At 39.9% G+C, this 18,808-nt stretch overlaps 1 protein-coding gene across 1 annotated transcript in view; it reads left to right on the top strand.

Annotated features, from left to right (window-relative positions):
* The first annotated feature begins 2,391 nt into the window (after positions 1-2,391).
* LOC147450491 (uncharacterized) overlaps positions 2,392-18,808 on the top strand; it is a 57,928-nt gene continuing 41,511 nt past the window's right edge. The window contains exons 1-4 of the mRNA XM_086520473.1: positions 2,392-2,603; positions 3,288-3,351; positions 3,435-3,470; positions 3,822-3,968. Of these exons, the coding sequence (XP_086376599.1) occupies positions 2,392-2,603; positions 3,288-3,351; positions 3,435-3,470; positions 3,822-3,968 (459 nt within the window). The remainder of the gene's footprint in view (positions 2,604-3,287; positions 3,352-3,434; positions 3,471-3,821; positions 3,969-18,808) is intronic.

The following is an 18,808-nucleotide window of genomic DNA, read 5'->3' as shown; positions in this document are numbered from 1 at the left end:
GGGCTACCTATTAGCAACATCGCTAATGGGTTGGCCACTTTTAGCAAGGCAAGTCCATGCAACCTATAAAAAAGAGGAGGCGGCTCTTTTTTGGCTCTCTTTTTTTTCATTCATCTTCTTCTCTCCCGGGAAGATAGCAAGAGGCCTTAAGCTCTAAACCAAGCTTCCATAAGCCGCTTATACTCTCCTCGGATCTCATTAGCCATCATAATCATAAGCTCTTAAGCCAACCCTCCTCGAATGTCTTAGCCATCAAAGATCTTAAGCTCTTGAAACCAAGATTGAGAACCCACTTATTCCAAATCTCCTTGATCCTCTTTCTTCTTCTCATTCATCTAAGCCGAACATCCTAAGCCTTAAACCTAAGCCATAATCCTCAAGCCGATAACCTTAAGACAAATCAAAACTCCTAAGGCCATTGGAAGTTGAAGCTCCCATAGCCATAGAGGAAGGAAAATCAACTCTCTCTCTACCTTGAAGCAGCAATCAAAACTCCTAAGGCCATTGGAAGCTGAAGCTCCCATGGCCATAGCGGAAGGAAAACCAACTCTCTCTCTACCTTGAAGCAGCAGAAGGAAAACGAAGCAGATCAAGGCAGTTTTTGGCAGATCAATTAAGGCAAAAGAGCTTATTTGGTATTGTTTCATCGGTCCAAATCATCATTACTGAAGCTTAATTTGCTTAATTAGCACCTAGATTAAGGCAGGTTAATCCTTGTAAGGAGCATAACCTCCTCCATTAACAGTTGATTAAACAGAGATACTATTAAGTATTTGATTTGAGTTATCAGGCTTCAGAATCTAAATCAAACTGTCTATTTAAAGCTCTGTCCCCATTGATTGTGTCTGCTGCAACTCTTTTTCTCGCACCTCTCACAGCCAGGGGCCCTGTGCAATCCAGGCTCACCTTTCGAATACAAATCCCCCGACATTCTTAGTGAACTCGACGTGAAACAAGCTGGGGTGAGAAGTGTTTGTGGAGAAAGATGTCGACACCGTAAGAGGCAGCCATGCAGCAAATGATGCAGCAATTTTATACGTACATGCAACAACAATAGGCTGCCCAATAGTAGTATACTCTGCAAGAGAGGATTCGGAAAGCTCGGCACACAGTTACCGAGAAATTACAACGATTTGAAGGCCGAGATATTAGACCGTCCCTACCAAAATTTAGGCGGAGCATCTCACCTGTTGCCCTAAGGTGAATCTTCTTGTCCTTGCAAAAAACCACGTTCCTTTTATAAGCTTCATCAAATTCATCGCATTCTTTAACATACTCGTGGTCTTCACTATCTCACCACATGCATTGATCCTAGCCTTTGCGTGGAGGCTGTTGTCTAGGCTCAGAAGTAGACCCCTTTGCAGCTAACCCTTCAAATTTTACAACTTTGAAATTCAAATTTAATTCTTGAATACCTTTCACCAATTCGTCAAGAACTGGCTCCTCCACTCTGGGTATTGCCGAGGTTGTTTTCTCCTTAGGTTCCTCTTCCACAACATCCATGATGTCAGCCACGATCAGCTTATCGACTCTCATTTGTCATTTCACGATCATATTTACTCCTTCAGTGACTACCTTCCAGTCGGATATTAAGCCTAATTTACCTGTTGAATCCTCCAGCAACTGCACTAGACTCTTTTGAAGTTGTGGATCAGCAGCCTGAATGAATAGTTCAACCTTCTGATCCTTCATTGAACGTTGCTCTATCAAGGACAGTTGCTCAAACTTCTTTTCAAGTTCCCGTAATAATTCTCGTGCAGATAAATTTTTGTTTTTCTTCTGCACCCACTTCATAAAGATTTGTTTGGTTACCCTTTGTGAATCCTCAAGAAAGTATTCCTCCTGCAACACCTTCTTGAAGTCCTGCCATTTTGGGCCTTGAATCACCTGAATCTCTTTTATTCGGCCCTTAAGTTCAGACACCGCAATTAAATGAAATCCCTCCACTGCATTCTGATCATCGATTCCATTATCTTCCATTGTGTGCTCGTAGATATTGAAAAACTTGTGTGAAAAAGATAGTTGAAGAAATCCAGCATAATGTTGATCTTGTGGACATATGGGCTGTAGATCTGCGGAAAGGGTGATGATGATGGTGCAGGTACAAAGGGTCAATTGTGGCCTTATTCTTTGAAGACAACAAAAATAGGGAAGGTAACTTATGGTAAGCTACAACAGGTAGGGAATTCAATTCGAGAAACCACAGGGTGGATTGATCCAGTGGATTCCCTCTCAATGTATGCATTCATTGCTAAGTCTCAAGCTAATGAGGATATGGTGGAGGAAAAGTGGAAAAGAGATGAAGAAGTTCCTGGGACATCGAAAAGGACAACGAGATTCAGCAATAAAAAATAAGAAGGTCCTACTCCTAAGCCCGCTCCTGAAGTGGTTATGGAGGAGGCACCCAAGGATAAAAAGAAAGCTAAACCCAGGGGACCCTCGTATAAGCTTAAATCAGACATTGAATTAGCTACAGATTTAAAGAAAGTTTTTGAAGAGTGCATTCTGAATAGCAAAGTGGGAATTGCCAAACGCGAGTTTCACAAGAAGATTATTGATATTATCAAAATAGAGTGGCAGATACCAAGAAAACAGGAGCCAGAGTGAGTTAAGAGCCAGGCGGTTCGCCACATTGAAGAAATTTTGGATGATTATGAAGAATATTTGGCAGATCTTGAAGAAGAAGAGTCGAGGTCTGTGGTGGTGTCAAACCCAATTGTACAGAGGTAAGGCATGTTCATTTCAATGAAGATGAAGATAATGAAATTATACCAAGGAGTCGCTTTTCAAGCACTCATTGGGCAAGTGCAACAACCGAAACTATTGTGAAGCTTGGCGACATTGAAGAACCGGTCTTAGCACTAATAGATCATGGATCGGAGATAAATTTGATGGCAAAAATCTTGCACAAAAAGAGGAAATGGCCTATTGATGTGGACCATGGTTGGCGGATTCGAGCTGCCAACATGCTTCTAGGCGACCTCTATGGTGCATGTGCAAATGTTAAGGTAACTGTAGGGGATGTCTATGATGAGCAAAATTTCTTTATACATGAGCATTCCTCTTATCCATTAATTTTGGGGTAACCCTACATTATGGCTATGTGAATGGAAACCAAGGTGTTGGATGATGGCTCAGGGTTCGAAGTTGAGATGGTAAGAAAGCAGTTCAATTCTTGACTTTATGTGTTGACCATGCCAGGAACAAGGATAGTCTACATGATCATCCAATGCCAAAGATACGCAAGGAGTTTAAAGAACACAGGTTTGCACAGGATTTTCTCGCAGTGCCACCATGAAGCGGGACTATGGTGGTAAAAGTGGGGAGAAGTTCTCACAAAGAGAAGCCAAGGTGTGGATGATGGCTCAGGGTTCGAAGCCGAGATGGTAAGAAAGCAGTTCAATTCTTGACTGTATGTGCGGATGGAAACCAAGGTGCTGGATGATGGCTCAGGGTTTGAAGCCGAGATGGTAAGAAAGCTGTTCAATTCTTAACTGTATGTGTTGACCATGCCAGGAACAAGGATAGTCTATGTGATCATCCAATGCCAAAGATACGCAAGAAGTTTAAAGAACAAAGGTTTGCATAGAATTTTCTCGGAGTGCCACTATAAAGCGGGACTATGGTGGTAAAAGTGAGGAGAAGTTCTTGCAAAGAGAAGCTTTCTCTTCAGGGTTTTTGGGGTAAACATCTGAAGGTTCAGTATCTTTCAAAAAATTTAATGATTTTCCAAAGTGGGGAAAATAGTATGTTTCAGGTATCCAAAGTGAATTGCAGGGATATGATGTGCAGATGATGTGATTTCAGGGATCTTTGAACAGGTATCTTATGTAGATATTGTGTCAGAGCTTGAGGAGATCAGTCAACACAGGTTACAAAGCGGAACTGAAGTGGTTAAGGTCCATTCAATGGACATGTATGATGAGTTAGGTATTATGAAGCACTTATGTATATTGAGGATGATTCAGGTAAAGCAATTGAAGCACAGGTAGAGAAAAAATACAAGACTGTTGCAAAGAAAGTGAGGCCAGTGGCTACACCACTACCAGAAGAAAGTGATGGGATGATCAAGGAAGCTTCTTGACAGCCTATACTCACGAATCCAAAGAACATAGGGCATAAATTTACTAAGGAGACATTGCAACAGCTGAAGGTTGGAGAAGATGGTTTCTCAATGAAGAGGAGATCAAGTGTTTCAAGGTATGATCAAAAAACATGGTAAAGCTTTTGCTTTTGAGCCAAGTGAGATTGGGTGTGTGGATCCAAGTGTTGTTTCACCTATGGTTATTTTCATTGTTCCTCACATGCCATGGATCTTACATCCTATTCCAGTTCCTAAACCTCACTTGCCAAAGCTTATCAATTTGCTTAATGAAAAAGTTCAAATGGGAATTTTGGAGCCATCATGTGCACCGTATTCTAGCCGATGGTTTATTGTTCCAAAGAAAAACGGGTCATTAAGGTTCATTCAGGATATGCAACCGGTTAATAAGGTAAAAATTTTTCAATGTGGGTATTGGCCCAATTGTGGATGAATTTGCTGAGGCCTTTGCAGGTAGAGCCATTTACTCCATGGGTGATCTTTATTCCGGATATGAACAATTCCAGTTAGCTTTGGAGAGCAAGGATCTTACTACAATGCGTACTCCTCTTGGTTTAGTAAGGATGTGCACCCTGCCATAGGGTGCTACTTATTATGTACTCATATGATGAACGGCATGAATAAGGTATTAAGGGAATTCATCCCACATGTTACCATGCCTTTCATTGATGATCTACCAAGTAAGGGCTGTGAGGAAGGCTCAAAATATGAAGCAAAAGATTAGAGGGGGTGCCGAAAATTTGTTGCTCAACATATTGTTGACTGTGATGCTATTTTATCAAGGCTTGAAGAAGTTAACAGTTTCAGGTCAAAAATCAACTTTTGGTGCTAAGGAGGTCTTAATTGTGGGACATATGTGCAGTTCTAAAGGTAGAAGGCTGAGTCCAACAAAAGTTAAAGCTATCCAAAAGATGAAGGAACATGCTCTTCGGTTACTGAAGTTCGTCAATTCTTGGGTGTGTGTGTGTTCTATCGTATTTGGCGGCCACACTTTGCTCATGTTGCACAGGTGCTGTATCAATTGCTAAGGAAAGGTAAAAGGTTGTTTGGGAAGAAGTTCACACACAAGCTATTAGGAAATTAAAGAAGATGCTTTTTGAGGCTCCGACCTTGAGGAAAGTCGACTACAAATGTGAAAGGCCAGTTATTTTAACAGTTGACACTAGCCCGACAAGTATTGGATGGGCTATAGGTCAAGATGATGAAGAAGGGAACAGGTATGCGGTTTGATTTGGAGCAAAAGTGCTCAATGCTTGCCAAAGAGGCTACCCACATTTTAAGAGAGAAGTTTGGGGTGTTGCTATTGCTCTAAGGTTTGATAAAGAATACTTTATTGGAGCTTTAGTCGTGGTAGAGAAAGATTGCTTGCCACTGATAGGGATGATTGAAAATTGCTCTACTCCGGATATTGCTATGCTAAGATGGATAGCCTACATTAAATCTTTTAACCCTGAATTTTTTCATATTGTAGGTAGAGATAATCCTGTCGCAGATATGTTATCAAGAGATAGGTTTGAAGATGAAGAAGAGATGTTGACCACAAGTGATGATGTTGGCTTGAAGTTCTATATGTCTTCTTATCTGCATGCAAATTGTGGAAACATTTCTCATAATTTTGAGGAATTTTCTAAAGAGTTCTATGATGGAGAATGGCTTTTGATTGGTCGCTACATTAGCACTCTTACTAAGCATGAAGGGTGGACGGATCAAGAGTACAAAAAGACCAGAAAGAAAGCTTACGGCTATTTTCTGAAGGATGGGCATTTATGGAAGCAACCAAAACACTCTAAAGGAGTACATCAACGGGTTGTTTGTGATAAAGAGACTCAATAGCAGGTTATCAAAGAATTTCATGAAAGTTTATGGGTTGGACACATAGGGGTCTGTGCAACTTTTGTCAAGATTAAGGATCGTTACTAGTGGAAAGGTATGTATGAATATGTGGCTTAGTTTTTGTGGAGACATGTCTAATATGCCAACAGTATTCTAATGTACGACATCGAGATGAATTGCATCCCACCTATCCACTAGCTATGCACTACAAGTGGGTGGTGGACCTCATTACCATGCTAGTAGGTATCTGGCAGATACATTATATTATTCTTGCCAGAGAAGATCTTACTAATCATGTGGAAGGCAGAGCTTTGCGTACCAAAGCTACCAATTCCGTATGCAAGTTCTTGCTTGAGGATGTTATTTTCAGGTATGGATGTGTTGGTAGAATTAATGCTGATAGAGGAGAGCTGGATGCAGATGAAGCTTGGGATTTCTTTGCTCGCTTGGGCATAAAATTGGCTCTCACTACAGCATACAATCCAGAGGGTAATGGTAAAAGTGAAAGAGGGCATCCGCCTATTGTTAAAGCTTTAGCAAAGCATGCCAGGGACATATTCTTCATTGGCCTAAACTCCTACAATTTGCTTTATAGGCTGATTGAACTAGACATAGTTCTGTTACAAGTTTTATGCCATTCGACCTAATGTACAGTAGCCTAGAGAACCAGTACACTGCTATGTGGAAGATGGTTAAACGATGGTTTGGACCATATGTAGTACTTCATGTTTATGATAATGCGACCTACAAGTTATGCGAGCTTGATGCCACTGTGCTCAAGGTGCCTATTGCATGGAAAAGAGTTAAGTTGTTTAAGCAACGCGATGGTGAGATTAATATTGGAGACTTCAACACAAATCAACCTCCTGAAGACAGTGTTATGTATGCATCAGGCGATGAGTCTCATGATGCTCTTGATGATGCTTTATAAGTACGGTTGGCACAGACCGGAGGCTGTGCAGGCTCAAAGGGGGTGCATGTCATGCAGCTCCGCTCACATGCTAAGAAAGATGCCAAAAAAATGCACATCAAGTTTGTTTGAAGCCTACATGATTAATGAACAGTGTTTAAGGCCTAGTAACAGGCCAAGTTTCATGTTGAATGTATGTCAAATGCCGCTGAAAGGGCCAAAACATTCCTTAACACTTGGTTGGTAATGAGACACTTTTATGTCCTGTTAAGTGACCATTTTCCTTGAATTATGTCAAGAGCTTCAAAATGGATTTTCAGTTGCTATCTGTCTAGAAATTTGTCTCATGAGCTGAAAAAAACTTGACATTTTTTTGGAATATCAATTCCATCTTTAACCTTGTCCTTGCACAACATTTCACAACCTAAATTGTGTGAAAAAACGGGTCCTGTTTTTGGCTTTTTTCAACTTTTTGCAACTATACCACTCTAGAATTCATATTTGTCAGGTCTATAATGCTAGAGAACTATCTTTAGTAGTCCTCAACATGTCCTGATGCTTCTAGGAAGAAATAAATGTTAAAGTTGTAAGTTATGACCAAATTACAAAAATTGTCAAATCCTGTTTTTTAGCCAATTTTAGCTCTTCTATGATTTTTTTGGTGGCTTTCATGATATCCAAATGTAGTTTTTATTTTCTATGTCGCATATTGTAACATAAAGCTAATATTCCTTGAGTTTTGGGGCACCTAATACCCTATTTTGCATAGTAGACAACGATGGTTGATTTTTTCAATTATAGAAGAAAATGAAACATTCTAGTATATCAAGTATAGCTTTTTCAATATTGTTATTTTCTTGTGACAACTACATGCATTTTGTAGGTAGTAACCATATCTAGTCATAAGGATCAAATTTGGCTAGATATTGAATAGTTTCTATGGGATTCTACAACTCATAATGTTGAACCCAGTTTTTTCATGTTTACTGTATTTAGCACTTCATCTTTGTCCCCAAGATTCCCCTTGGTAAGAGATGTTTTATTTTTTTGACATGCTCCATGGCTCCTTATGAACCTAAAGGACAATAGGGAACTAAGAAAACATGCATATATTATTTGTGTTGAGCGTGGCTATAGAAACTTTGATGATAGGTTTGCAGAATGGTAAAAATCCAACCTTTTTGTATCTATTTCTTTTGGCAAAACAAAAAATAGTGAGTGATAAGAAATCATATGTTCTGATCACCAACCCATTGAAGTTAACTAGGGAATTTATCTCAAGTCCTACAAAAATCCCTAATCTTATTTTTATGCAACAAAATGTAAGAAATGACTGTTCTGATGAAAATATACTGGTCCATCAACTTTGGAGGCTTGGTGTGACCAAAAGATGAGAAATTTTACAAGTTTCTTATTTTTTCCATGTGTAGTAGGCCTTGAACTATAACCTCATGAAAGGATTTTACAAAATGAGTGGATCTACTATGGTTTTGGAGGTTTTTTTCAAAACCCTGAAAGGACACTTTTATGTCCTGTTAGGTTACCAACCTAGTGTTAATGATGCTAAAAAGGGCTATTCTTGAAGTGGGCACGGATAGGATATTATGACCTAGAACTGTAGTACTTAAAGTGCTCTACCGGCCGGTCTTTACGGCTCATCGATTGGAGCTACAGTGAGAAGTTATGGCAGTTTGAAGTTTGAGTCGATTGCAAATATGTACCGGATTGGGCAACTGCAACTGAGGGGACAAAAATGAAATGCATGCATCAGGCTGAAGTGCACAAATTTTTGGAGCGCGTCCATCTTTTCAGATCAGTGGATCGGAGTCCCGCTTGCCAAGATATTGGCCGATAAAGATTCACCGAGGGTCGGTTCCGTACCAATCCAGTCCGCCCGATCGGTGTGCCATTTTGGAATTTTGAGCAGCAGCCAGGGTTTTGAACGTAGTAGAATAAGTGCTCAAGGTAATAGTGCTTTGGTTGAGATGTATGCTGGATGTGATGCACTTCAGAGAGCACAATAAATGCTTGAGTGGAATCTCTTTTAAGGTCGTCTCTTGATACAAGCAGCAAATTTCATGATGACGTTGCTCAATGGGGGCTGCTAGGGAAAAATGTTATGCTTACTTGTGGCTTGCCCAATGCTGTTTTAGAGTGGCGCCTTTACGGAAGCATCATTTGCATCCCAAATGTGGTTATGTGTGCCATTAGTTATGAAAGTACAAAAAGATCTTGGTGATATCATTGTACGAAATGACGACTCCTGGAGTGCATTGAGTGCAGGTGCCTTGGCCAATATGTATGGCTAATGAGGTGCCCAAGCAGGTCGCCCAAAGGCCCAAGGGCCCATACACCTAAAGGCCGCCCGCCCATGGTGGCCACCCAATTAGTAAGGAATTAATAAGGGCTTTTGTGTGTGAACAACGGAAGAGCATGGCGTAGACAGGGAAAAGGAGCTCGCACCCACATGGGTGGTGCTCCAATGACAACGCGGTAGAAGAGAAAAATGACGACCAGGCCATTGCGCTTTGTTTTGGCACCAGCGGGGTTGGGTTCTGAGCAAGTCGTCATAGTCATTGCCACGTCAGCTAGGAGGGCTACCCATTAGCGACATCGCTAATGGGTTGGCCATTTTTAGCAAGGCAAGTCCATGCAACCTATAAAAAAGAGGAGGCGACTAAATTTTTGTCTCTCTCTTTTTCCATTCATCTTCTTCTCTCCCGTGAAGAGAGCCAGAGTCCTTAAGCTCTCTAAACCAAGCTTCCATAAGCCGCTTATACTCTCATCGGATATCATTAGCTATCATAATCATAAGCGCTAAAGCCAAACCTCCTCGAATCTCTTAGCCATCATAGATGTTAAGCTCTTGAAACCAAGCTTGAGAACCGATTTATTCCAAATCTCCTTGATCCTCTTTCTTCTTCTCATTCATGTAAGACGCAATCCTAAGTTGGACCTCTTAAGCCTTAAACCTAAGCCATAATTGTCAAGCTGATAACCTTAAGCCAAATCGGAACTCCTAAGGCCATTGGAAGCCAAAGCTCCCATAGACATAGTGGAAGGAAAATCAACTCTCTCTCTACCTTGAAGCCAAATCTCCCATAGACATAGTGGAAGGAAAATCAAATCTCTCTCTACCTTGAAGTAGCAGAAGGAAAACGAAGCAGATTAAGGCAGTTTGTGGCAGATCAATTCAGGCAAAAGAGCTTATTTGGTATTGTTTCATCGGACCAGACTTTATCATCATTACTGAAGCTTGATTTTTTTAAAGCACCTGGATTAAGACAGGTTAATCCTTGTAAGGAGCATAACCTCCTCCATTACCATTTGATTCAACAGGGATACTGTTAAGTATTTGATCTGAGTTATCAGGCTTCAGAATCTGAATCAAACTGTCTGTTTAAAGCTTTGTCCCCATTGATTATGTCTGCTGCAACTCTTTTTCTCGCACCTCTCACAGCTAGGGGCCCTGTGCCATCCTGGCTCACCTTTCGAATACAAATCCTCCGACAACGCTAGGATGATGCTCACGCTCTCTCTCTTTCTCTCTTACACACAATCCACGATAGCTTAAAGCTTGATTATGATAAAAGTGTTTTTACAAAATGATCTAGGTACCTTATATATAAAGGCTACCATAGTTTAAACCTACAAAAAATTCAAGGGGTAAAATGGCTTTGTGTATACAATCAAGGGTGCCATTGCACCTCGGCTTTTGCAACTAGACTAGGTACTTATTACAAATGATGTTTATAACCATAATCCGTCGCATTTCATAACTCTCAAAAAATAATTTTTTGTTGAGTTATGTCATGCTGTTGACCCACGGGTCAAAAAATACTTGTGTCAAGGGTATAAATGAGAAACTTATTTTTGCAGAAAAAGTCATTTTTGATAGTTTCCTTGTGTAGACTGTTCTTAATGCTTTGCCAAATTCTTACCAGACTTTTGCTAGTACTTGCAGACTTAGGACCCAAGGAAATCCAGAAGTTGTCAAGTTTGATGCATTATGCACATTGTTTTTGCAAGCATCACTTTCCAAAAAAAATAGAACTAGACAACATGTAGTTGAATAGGCCTTTATTGTTGCTCAAAGAAAAGGTGGTAATGTAGCCACTTCTCATGGTTCTTCTGCAAGTGGTAAATCACCTAGTCCACTAGAAGAATTCATTTGGGAATTCTGGTGATAAGGGCAAAAAGAAGATGCGTTGCCATTATTGCAAATCTAATGATCACTTGATCAAGAAATGTCCTAAGTTGAAGGCAAAAGAGGCTAAGAAGAAAGAGGCTAGTTTCACTACAAATGCAGCTATTGTTGAGTCTTCTCTGAAAGGAGATTCTGATGCTAATGTTGAAGTAGAATGGGCTTTTAGTGCAAAGTGCACTTATGATCCTTGTGTCCATGATGCATGTTTGTCTGTTGTTGTGGTACTTTGACAATGGTGCTACAAAGCCATTACCTCTCATCATGACTTGTTTACCTCTCTCAAGGATGTCTCTCATGGAAATCTAGACACTTGTGCCAACAATCCCTCTCATCCAGACAAGAGCGTTGAAATATTGTGCTATCTAATGTTCTTTCACACTTGTTGATCACTTTATGGGATCAAGAAGAATCCTTTGTCTCTATTTTCACTCGCTAGAACCGTCTTGTAGTCAAATTTGTGGATGATAGATGTACAATACATGATCTCAGTTCTGGTGATGAAATTGTTGCATCTGGAATTTTATGATGTGGGCTGTATAAGCTCAATTTGTATGACAAGTGTGGTCAAAATTTTGCAAATGCTATTGTGGATTCTCAGGCTATTCAGATGCAAAACTTTGGCATGCACATTTTGGGCATTTGATTTTTTCTAGTTGTTGATGTGTTTGCAAATATCTAACATGGTTGCTTCTTTGCCACCTCTTGAAGCACCTATCAAACATGTTTGTGAAGGCTGTATTTTGAGTAAGATGCAGTGTTCAAATTTTCCAAAAGATGGTTTAGTTAGGGCTACATGCAGGTTGCAGCTTGTGCATGGTGACGTTTGTGGGCCCATGCAAACTCCGTCCTTGGGAAATTATCTTACTTTGTGACCTTCATTGATGACTAATCCAGGCTTGCAATGGTATATCCTCTTAGAAAGAAGTCTGAAGTGTTTATGTGCTTCAAGCTATGGCTAAAAATGTCTCAAAATGTATTATGGGCACCCTTCGTTTGGATCGAGGGGGGGAATATATGTCTCATGAATTTAATGCATTTCTGGCAAGTTGTGGGATAAAACACCAATGTACAATGTGGTATACACCTTAGCAAAATAGCATTGCTCAGAGGAAAAACATGTCACTTAAAAAAATAAGTGGTGGAAGTTCGAATGTAAATTCCAATGAGGCAAATGTACAGTCTATGGGGGTTTCTAAAAATGTTACATATAAGCTTACTGTTGATGCAAATGTACATGAAGTACTTGATGAGGAAAGGGCTGAGAATGAGCAAGCTAGAGGTATGCCTAAATGGCTGGTGCATTCTTTGTGTGATAGTAAATTGGATGCACCTTTGTCTAGTCGTACTTGTTCAGTTTCAAGGAAAACACACATACAGCTTGCAGAACATAAAGGAATCTCAAGGCACACAACAAAGGGTGCTTTACTTAGTGTGCAAAGGAAAGATAGATAGACATTAATGATGCATGTATATACAATGCACGGGAGAAAAAACCTCCTAGAGAGGTAAAAATGCCCCGGTGGTCCAAAATGTGTTCACACATGTATATGGTAAACAATCCCCTCTAGAGTGATGTGGTGAACAAGAGCTGGCACATAGAGTAAATGGAAGTGCCATGCCCTGAGGACATAATCAGTTCACAAAGGGGAGTAAGCCCAAAGCTTTGAGAAAAGCTCAAACTTCTCACGAGACAATGCCTTTGTGAAAAGATTTTCAATGTTGTCTTGTGTTGGCACATAAGCCAAGCTGATCTCTCCTACTGAGAGCCTCTCCCTGACATAGTGGTATTGCACCTGAATTTCCTTTGTGTGAGCATGAAAAATTGGGTTCCTTGAAACTACCAATGTGCTTGACTGTTAGTGTAGATAGTGTTGGTAGTGTCCTGTCCAACACCCAAATTAGCCATAAGGCGTGTGAGCCATACACACTCAACCGTACATGTGAAGAATTCCTTGTACTCAGCCTCACAACTAGAAGTGGCTAGAGTAGGTTGCTTCTCGCTCAACCATGATTTACATGAACTGCCAAGTATGAAACAAAAACTACTTTTGGACACTCGTGTGTCAAAACAACCAACCCAATCTGAGTCCAAAAAAGCATGTAAGTCTGGTGGCAATTATCCCCCCTTGGGATAAAACAAGCCAAGATGTAAAGTGTCACTCAAGTAGTGGAAAATCCTCTTGATAGCCTGCCAATGCTTAAACCCAAGGCTATGCATAAATCTGCTGACCTGTGAGACTATAAACTGAATATATGGCCTTGTGTTGCATACATAAATGAGGCATCCAACAACAGTCCGGTAAACAGTGACATTTGTAGGATCACTAGCATCATGAAGACTCAATCTAAAACCTCTTCCACGGGACAATAGGTTTGCAATCCTCAAGTTTGAATCTACATAGCAATGTCTCTATGTAACTTTTTTGACTCAAGGCAATACCACCATCACACTGCTTAAACTCTATACCCAAGTAACGATGCAACAACCCCAAATATTTCATCTTGAAAGTAGCATTCAAATCAAACTCAAATTTAGCAATTTTTCTCTCATTTGGTCCAATGATCAGCAAATCATCCACATAAAGAACCATAATGAGAAGTACATCACCCTCACACTTTACATACAATGTGCTTTCCGTTGGACTGTTACGAGAAAGACTCTTTCGACCAAATGAGTGTCAGCCTTCTCATACTAAGCACAAGGAGATTGCTTCAACCATAAAAAGCTTTGTTACATTTGCACACTTTATCTTCTTATCCTTTCTTCACAAAACCGCGAGGCTGCGTTACATAAACTTCCTCAAATACATCACCATTCAAGAAAGCAGTAGCAATGTTTGATTGGTGTATATCCCAACCAAAATGAGCTGCCAAGGCACATAGAAAATTCACAATAGTCATACAACAAGTTGGAGAAAAAATCTCTTCATAGTGTATGCCTTTTTCCTAAGCATAACCTTTTGCAACAAGTCCAGCCTTATAGCGATCACCATCCGGCTTGCGTTTCACCTTGTAAACCCACTTTGTACCCAATGGACTTTTTTCCAAGAGGCAAATCACATAAATTCCATGTGTCATTTTCTATAAGTGCATCATGTTTTGATTTCATGGTAGCCATCTAATTTTTTGAATTATGTGCTTCATCAAAAGATAGAGGTTCCTCAAGATCATGTAAGCTAGACACAACCAAAGCATAACAAATTGATGCATAAAATGCATGGTGACAACCTGAACGAGTACAACTAGACAAAGGTGCATCCAATTTATTGTCATACAAAGTATGCACTAGCCATTTAGGCATACCTCTAGCCTGCTCATTCTTAGCCCTTTTCTCATCAAGTACATCTTGTACATCTGCATCAGTAATAGGATGATTTGTAACATTTTCAAAAAACCCCATAGGCTATACATTTGCGTCCTTGGAATTTACATTTAAACTTCCACCACTGAAAAGAGGCAACAAAGTGTCATAAATGTCCTATGAGCTTACATTATTGTCTCTAGTACATGACAGCAAGGGCTGAACAAAATCTTCCACAAACACAACATCTCATGAAACCAAAACATGCTTTGTTTGTGGATGATACAACCTATAACCTTTGCTTTCAGCACTATAATGAACAAAAATACATTTGACAGCCTTATCATCCAATTTTCTACGTTGTGTTTGTGGCACCAAAGCATATGCCAAACAACCAAAAACACGCATGTGCTCAATAGAATTAGGCTTTCTATCATGCCATGCTTCATATGGAGTCATAAACTACAAAGCTTTTGTAGGACACCTGTTTAGTACATAAGTGGCACACATGATGGCCTCAAGCCAAAACAAATGCGGCAAAGCTTAACTTTTGACCTTATATCATGCTATTTCCGTAAGTGATATGTTTTTCCTCTCATCAGCAACACCATTTTGCTGAGGCATATAATGCATTGTACATTGTGTTTTATCCACAACTAGCCAGAAATGCATTAAATTCATGAGACATATACTCCACCCCTCAATGGGAATGGAGGTGTCCATAGTAAATTTTGAGATATTTTCGGCCATAGCCAAAAATTGTTTGAAACACATAAATACTTCAAAGTTTTCCTTGAGTGGATACACCCATGCATGCCTAGAGTAATCACCAATAAAAGGCACGAAGTAAAGGTAATTTCCCAAAGACATATTTTGCATGGTCCCACAAACATCACTATGCACAAGCTGCAACCTGCATGTTTCCCTAACTAAATCATCCTTTGGATACTTAGAACACTGCATCTTACCCAAAATACAGCCTTCACAAAAATGTTTGGCACCTCCTTCAAGAAGTGGCAAAGAAGCAACCATATCAGATTTTCGCAAATGCAGCAAACTAGAAAAAATCAAATGACCATGCATGCCAAAGTTTTGCATCTAAAATAGCCTTTGAATCCACAACTACATTTGCAAAATTGTGTCCACACTTGTCATGCAAAGTGAGCTTATACATCCCATGACATAAAATGCCAAATGCAACAATTTTATCACCAAAATTGAGATCATGTACTATATATCTGTCATCCATGAATTTGACTACAAGAACAATTCTAGCAAGTGCATATACATACAAAATGACCTTCTTTATCTGAGGTACATAAAGTGAATCAACAAGTGTGAAAGAACTGCCATTTGCATCAGTAAGCACAATCTTTCCAATTCCCTGAATCGAATAAGAGGCATTGTTGGCACAAGTAACTGAATTCCCATGAGGGATAGACTCAAGAGAGGTGAACAAATCATGATGTGAGATAGTGTGCTTAGTAGCACCACTATCAAAATACCATACATGTAAATCTGTAGCAACTGACATGCATGCATAATGAACAACAGGATTATAGGTACACTCTGCACTAAAAGCCCATTTTGATTCAACATAAGCATCACAGTCTCCTTTCATAGAAGACTCAACAATAGCTGCATTTATAGTGGAACCAACATTTGCAGTGGAAACCCTTTTTCTTCTTAGCCTCTTTGGCCTTCAACTTAGGACACTGCTTGATCAAGTGATCATTAGATTTATAGTAATGGCAATGCATCTTCTATTTGCCCTTATCACCGGAATTCCTAGACAAATTGTAGCCAGCAAAAGCATTAAAAACAGGTGATTTACCACTCGCAGAAGAACCATGAGAAGTGTCTACATTGTTGTTACCACCTTTTATTTAAGCAGCAATAAATGCATGTTCAACTGCACGCTATCTAGTCTTGTTTTCCTGGAAAGTCTCTTTCAATAGCAATGTGCATAATGAGTCAAACTTGACAACTTCGGGATTTCCTTGAGTCATAAGTCTCCAAGTACTAGCAAAAGTCTTGTAAGAATCTGGCAACGCATCAAGAACAGTCTGCATAAGGGAACTATGTGAAATGACTTCACCTGTAGAAATAAGTTTCTCATTGATATCCTTGACACCAGTAAGGAAAGTGTCCATACCATCTTTCTCATGAATAATATTTCACTCCAACTCTTTATACAACAATGCAATTTTTGCCTCATTGCGACTTACATAAAGGCCAGCGAGAATATCCCAAGCTTGTTTTGCAAAATTTTCTAAATGAATGCGAGGAGTAATGGTGCACTTCACAGACAACACAATCAATGCATGAACTTGTGCATCTTTTACATCCCAACCAGCTTGTTCTACCGTAGGCAAAACAACTCTAATAGCAGCAATCCTTGCAGCAAGACCTGCAACATCCTCAACATCGCCTACATCCTCAGAACTAGGACATACATCAATGCCCTGCACAATATTCCAAACACCCTTTGACACAAAAACATGTTGCATCATTTAAGCCCACATAGGGTAATTGTCTCCATCCAATCTGTTCTCAGTAGCAAACATCTTGAACACATCTGTGTTGTTGTCAGCCATGGTAAATGATGCACTTGATGTGAAAACTGCTCAAAAAGAGGAGAAACCAAGCGGGAACAACACGTGCCATATAGCACAAACCATAGAATACTATAAGGGACCTATTATGCAAAAAATGGCATTGACAAAAAAATTTACAAAATGATGAAATAACCTATGCAGTACTGCTTGTAGTAAAATAAGCCCGAATCAAAAATTTGAACAGACTGAGATCCTACCCGAAATTTTTGTCGACCTGCAAGTGCTCACCAAAGCTCACAAAAATTGGAGAAAGTGAGCAGGTGTGTGCTGGAGCTGCTGGTGACTAGGCCTGGGAGGATGCAACTTGCTCTGATACCAATTGTTGGAATTAGGGTTGCAAGAAAACACACACAACATGGAGAAGATGAAGGAAGCTCAAGGCACACAACAGAGAGTGTTTTACTTAGTGTGCAATGGAAAGATAGATAGCCCTAGAATGATGGGCATATATATAATGCACAGGGGAAAAAACATCCTAGAGAGGGAAAAAATGCCCCAGTGATCCTAAGTGTGTTCACACACAACACTACCACATGTATATGGTAGCAATTAGATTATTATTCTTTGGTTGTGTCTAGTTTATGTGATGTTGAGGAACCTCTATCTTTTGATGAAGTACAAAATTCAAAAAAATGGATGGCTACCATGCAATCAGAATATGATGCACTCATAGAAAACACATAGAAAATGATACATGGAGTTTATGTGATTTTCCTCCTGGCAAAAATTCTATTGGTACAAACTCGGTTTACAAGTTGAAATGCAAGCCGGATGCTGACATTGATCGCTATAAGGCTTGACTTGTTGCAAAGGATTATGCACAAAGAAAAGGCATCGATTATGAATAGACTTTTGCTCCCACTTGTTGTATGACTACTATGCACCACTCCCATGCAAACAGGTTTGAAAGTGAGTCTTCATGATGCTGGTGATCCTTCCAAATTCACTCTTTACCAAACTATTGTTGGGTGCCTTATTTATGTATGCAACATGAGGCTATATATTCAGTTTACAGTCTCACAAGTCATCAAATTCATGCATAGCCTAGGGTCTAAGCATTGGCAAGCTGTCAAGAGGACTTTTTGCTACTTGAGTGGCATTTTACATCTTGGCTTATTTTATCCCAAGGGGATCATTGCCGCCATACTTACATGCTTTTTCAGACTCGGATCGGGTTGGTTGTTTTGACACATGAGTGTCCACAAGTGGTTTTTATTTCATGCTCGGTAGTTCATGTATCTCATGATTGTGAGGCTGAGTACAAGGCAGTCTTCACAGCTACAATTGAGTGTGTATGGCTCAGACGCATTATGGTTGATTTGGGTGTTGGATAGGACAGTGCCAATACTATCTACACTGACAATTAGAGTTCATTGGTAGTTGCAAGAAATCTAGTTTTGCATGCTCGCACAAAGCACATTGAGGTGCATTACCACTATGTCAAGGAGAGGCTCTCAGAAAGAGATATTAGCTTGGCTTATGTGCCAACACAGGAAAACCGTGTAGATCTTTTCACAAAGGCATTGTCTCATGAGAAGTTCAAAGCTTTCTGCAAAGCTTTGGGCTTACTCCCCTTTGTGGGCTAGTCATGTTCTCACAGGGCATGGCACTTCCCTATACTCTATGTGCTAGCTCTTGTTCACCACATCACTCTCAAGGGGGGATTTGTTACCATATACATGTGTTAGTGATGTGTGAGCACACTTAGGACTGCTGAGGTATAATTTTCCGTCACTAGGATATTTTTCCCCCTATGCATTGTATATACGCCCATCATTCTAGGGCTATCTATGTGTCCATTGCACACTAAGTAAAACACTCTTTGTTCTATGCCTTG

The sequence above is a fragment of the Adiantum capillus-veneris genome, chromosome 9, assembly GCF_014529385.1.
Source record: "Adiantum capillus-veneris isolate H3 chromosome 9, ASM1452938v2, whole genome shotgun sequence".
NCBI classification, from domain to species: Eukaryota; Viridiplantae; Streptophyta; class Polypodiopsida; order Polypodiales; family Pteridaceae; genus Adiantum; species Adiantum capillus-veneris.
Note: the sequence above shows the minus strand (reverse complement) of the source record. Positions and strands in the feature narration are given on the sequence as shown.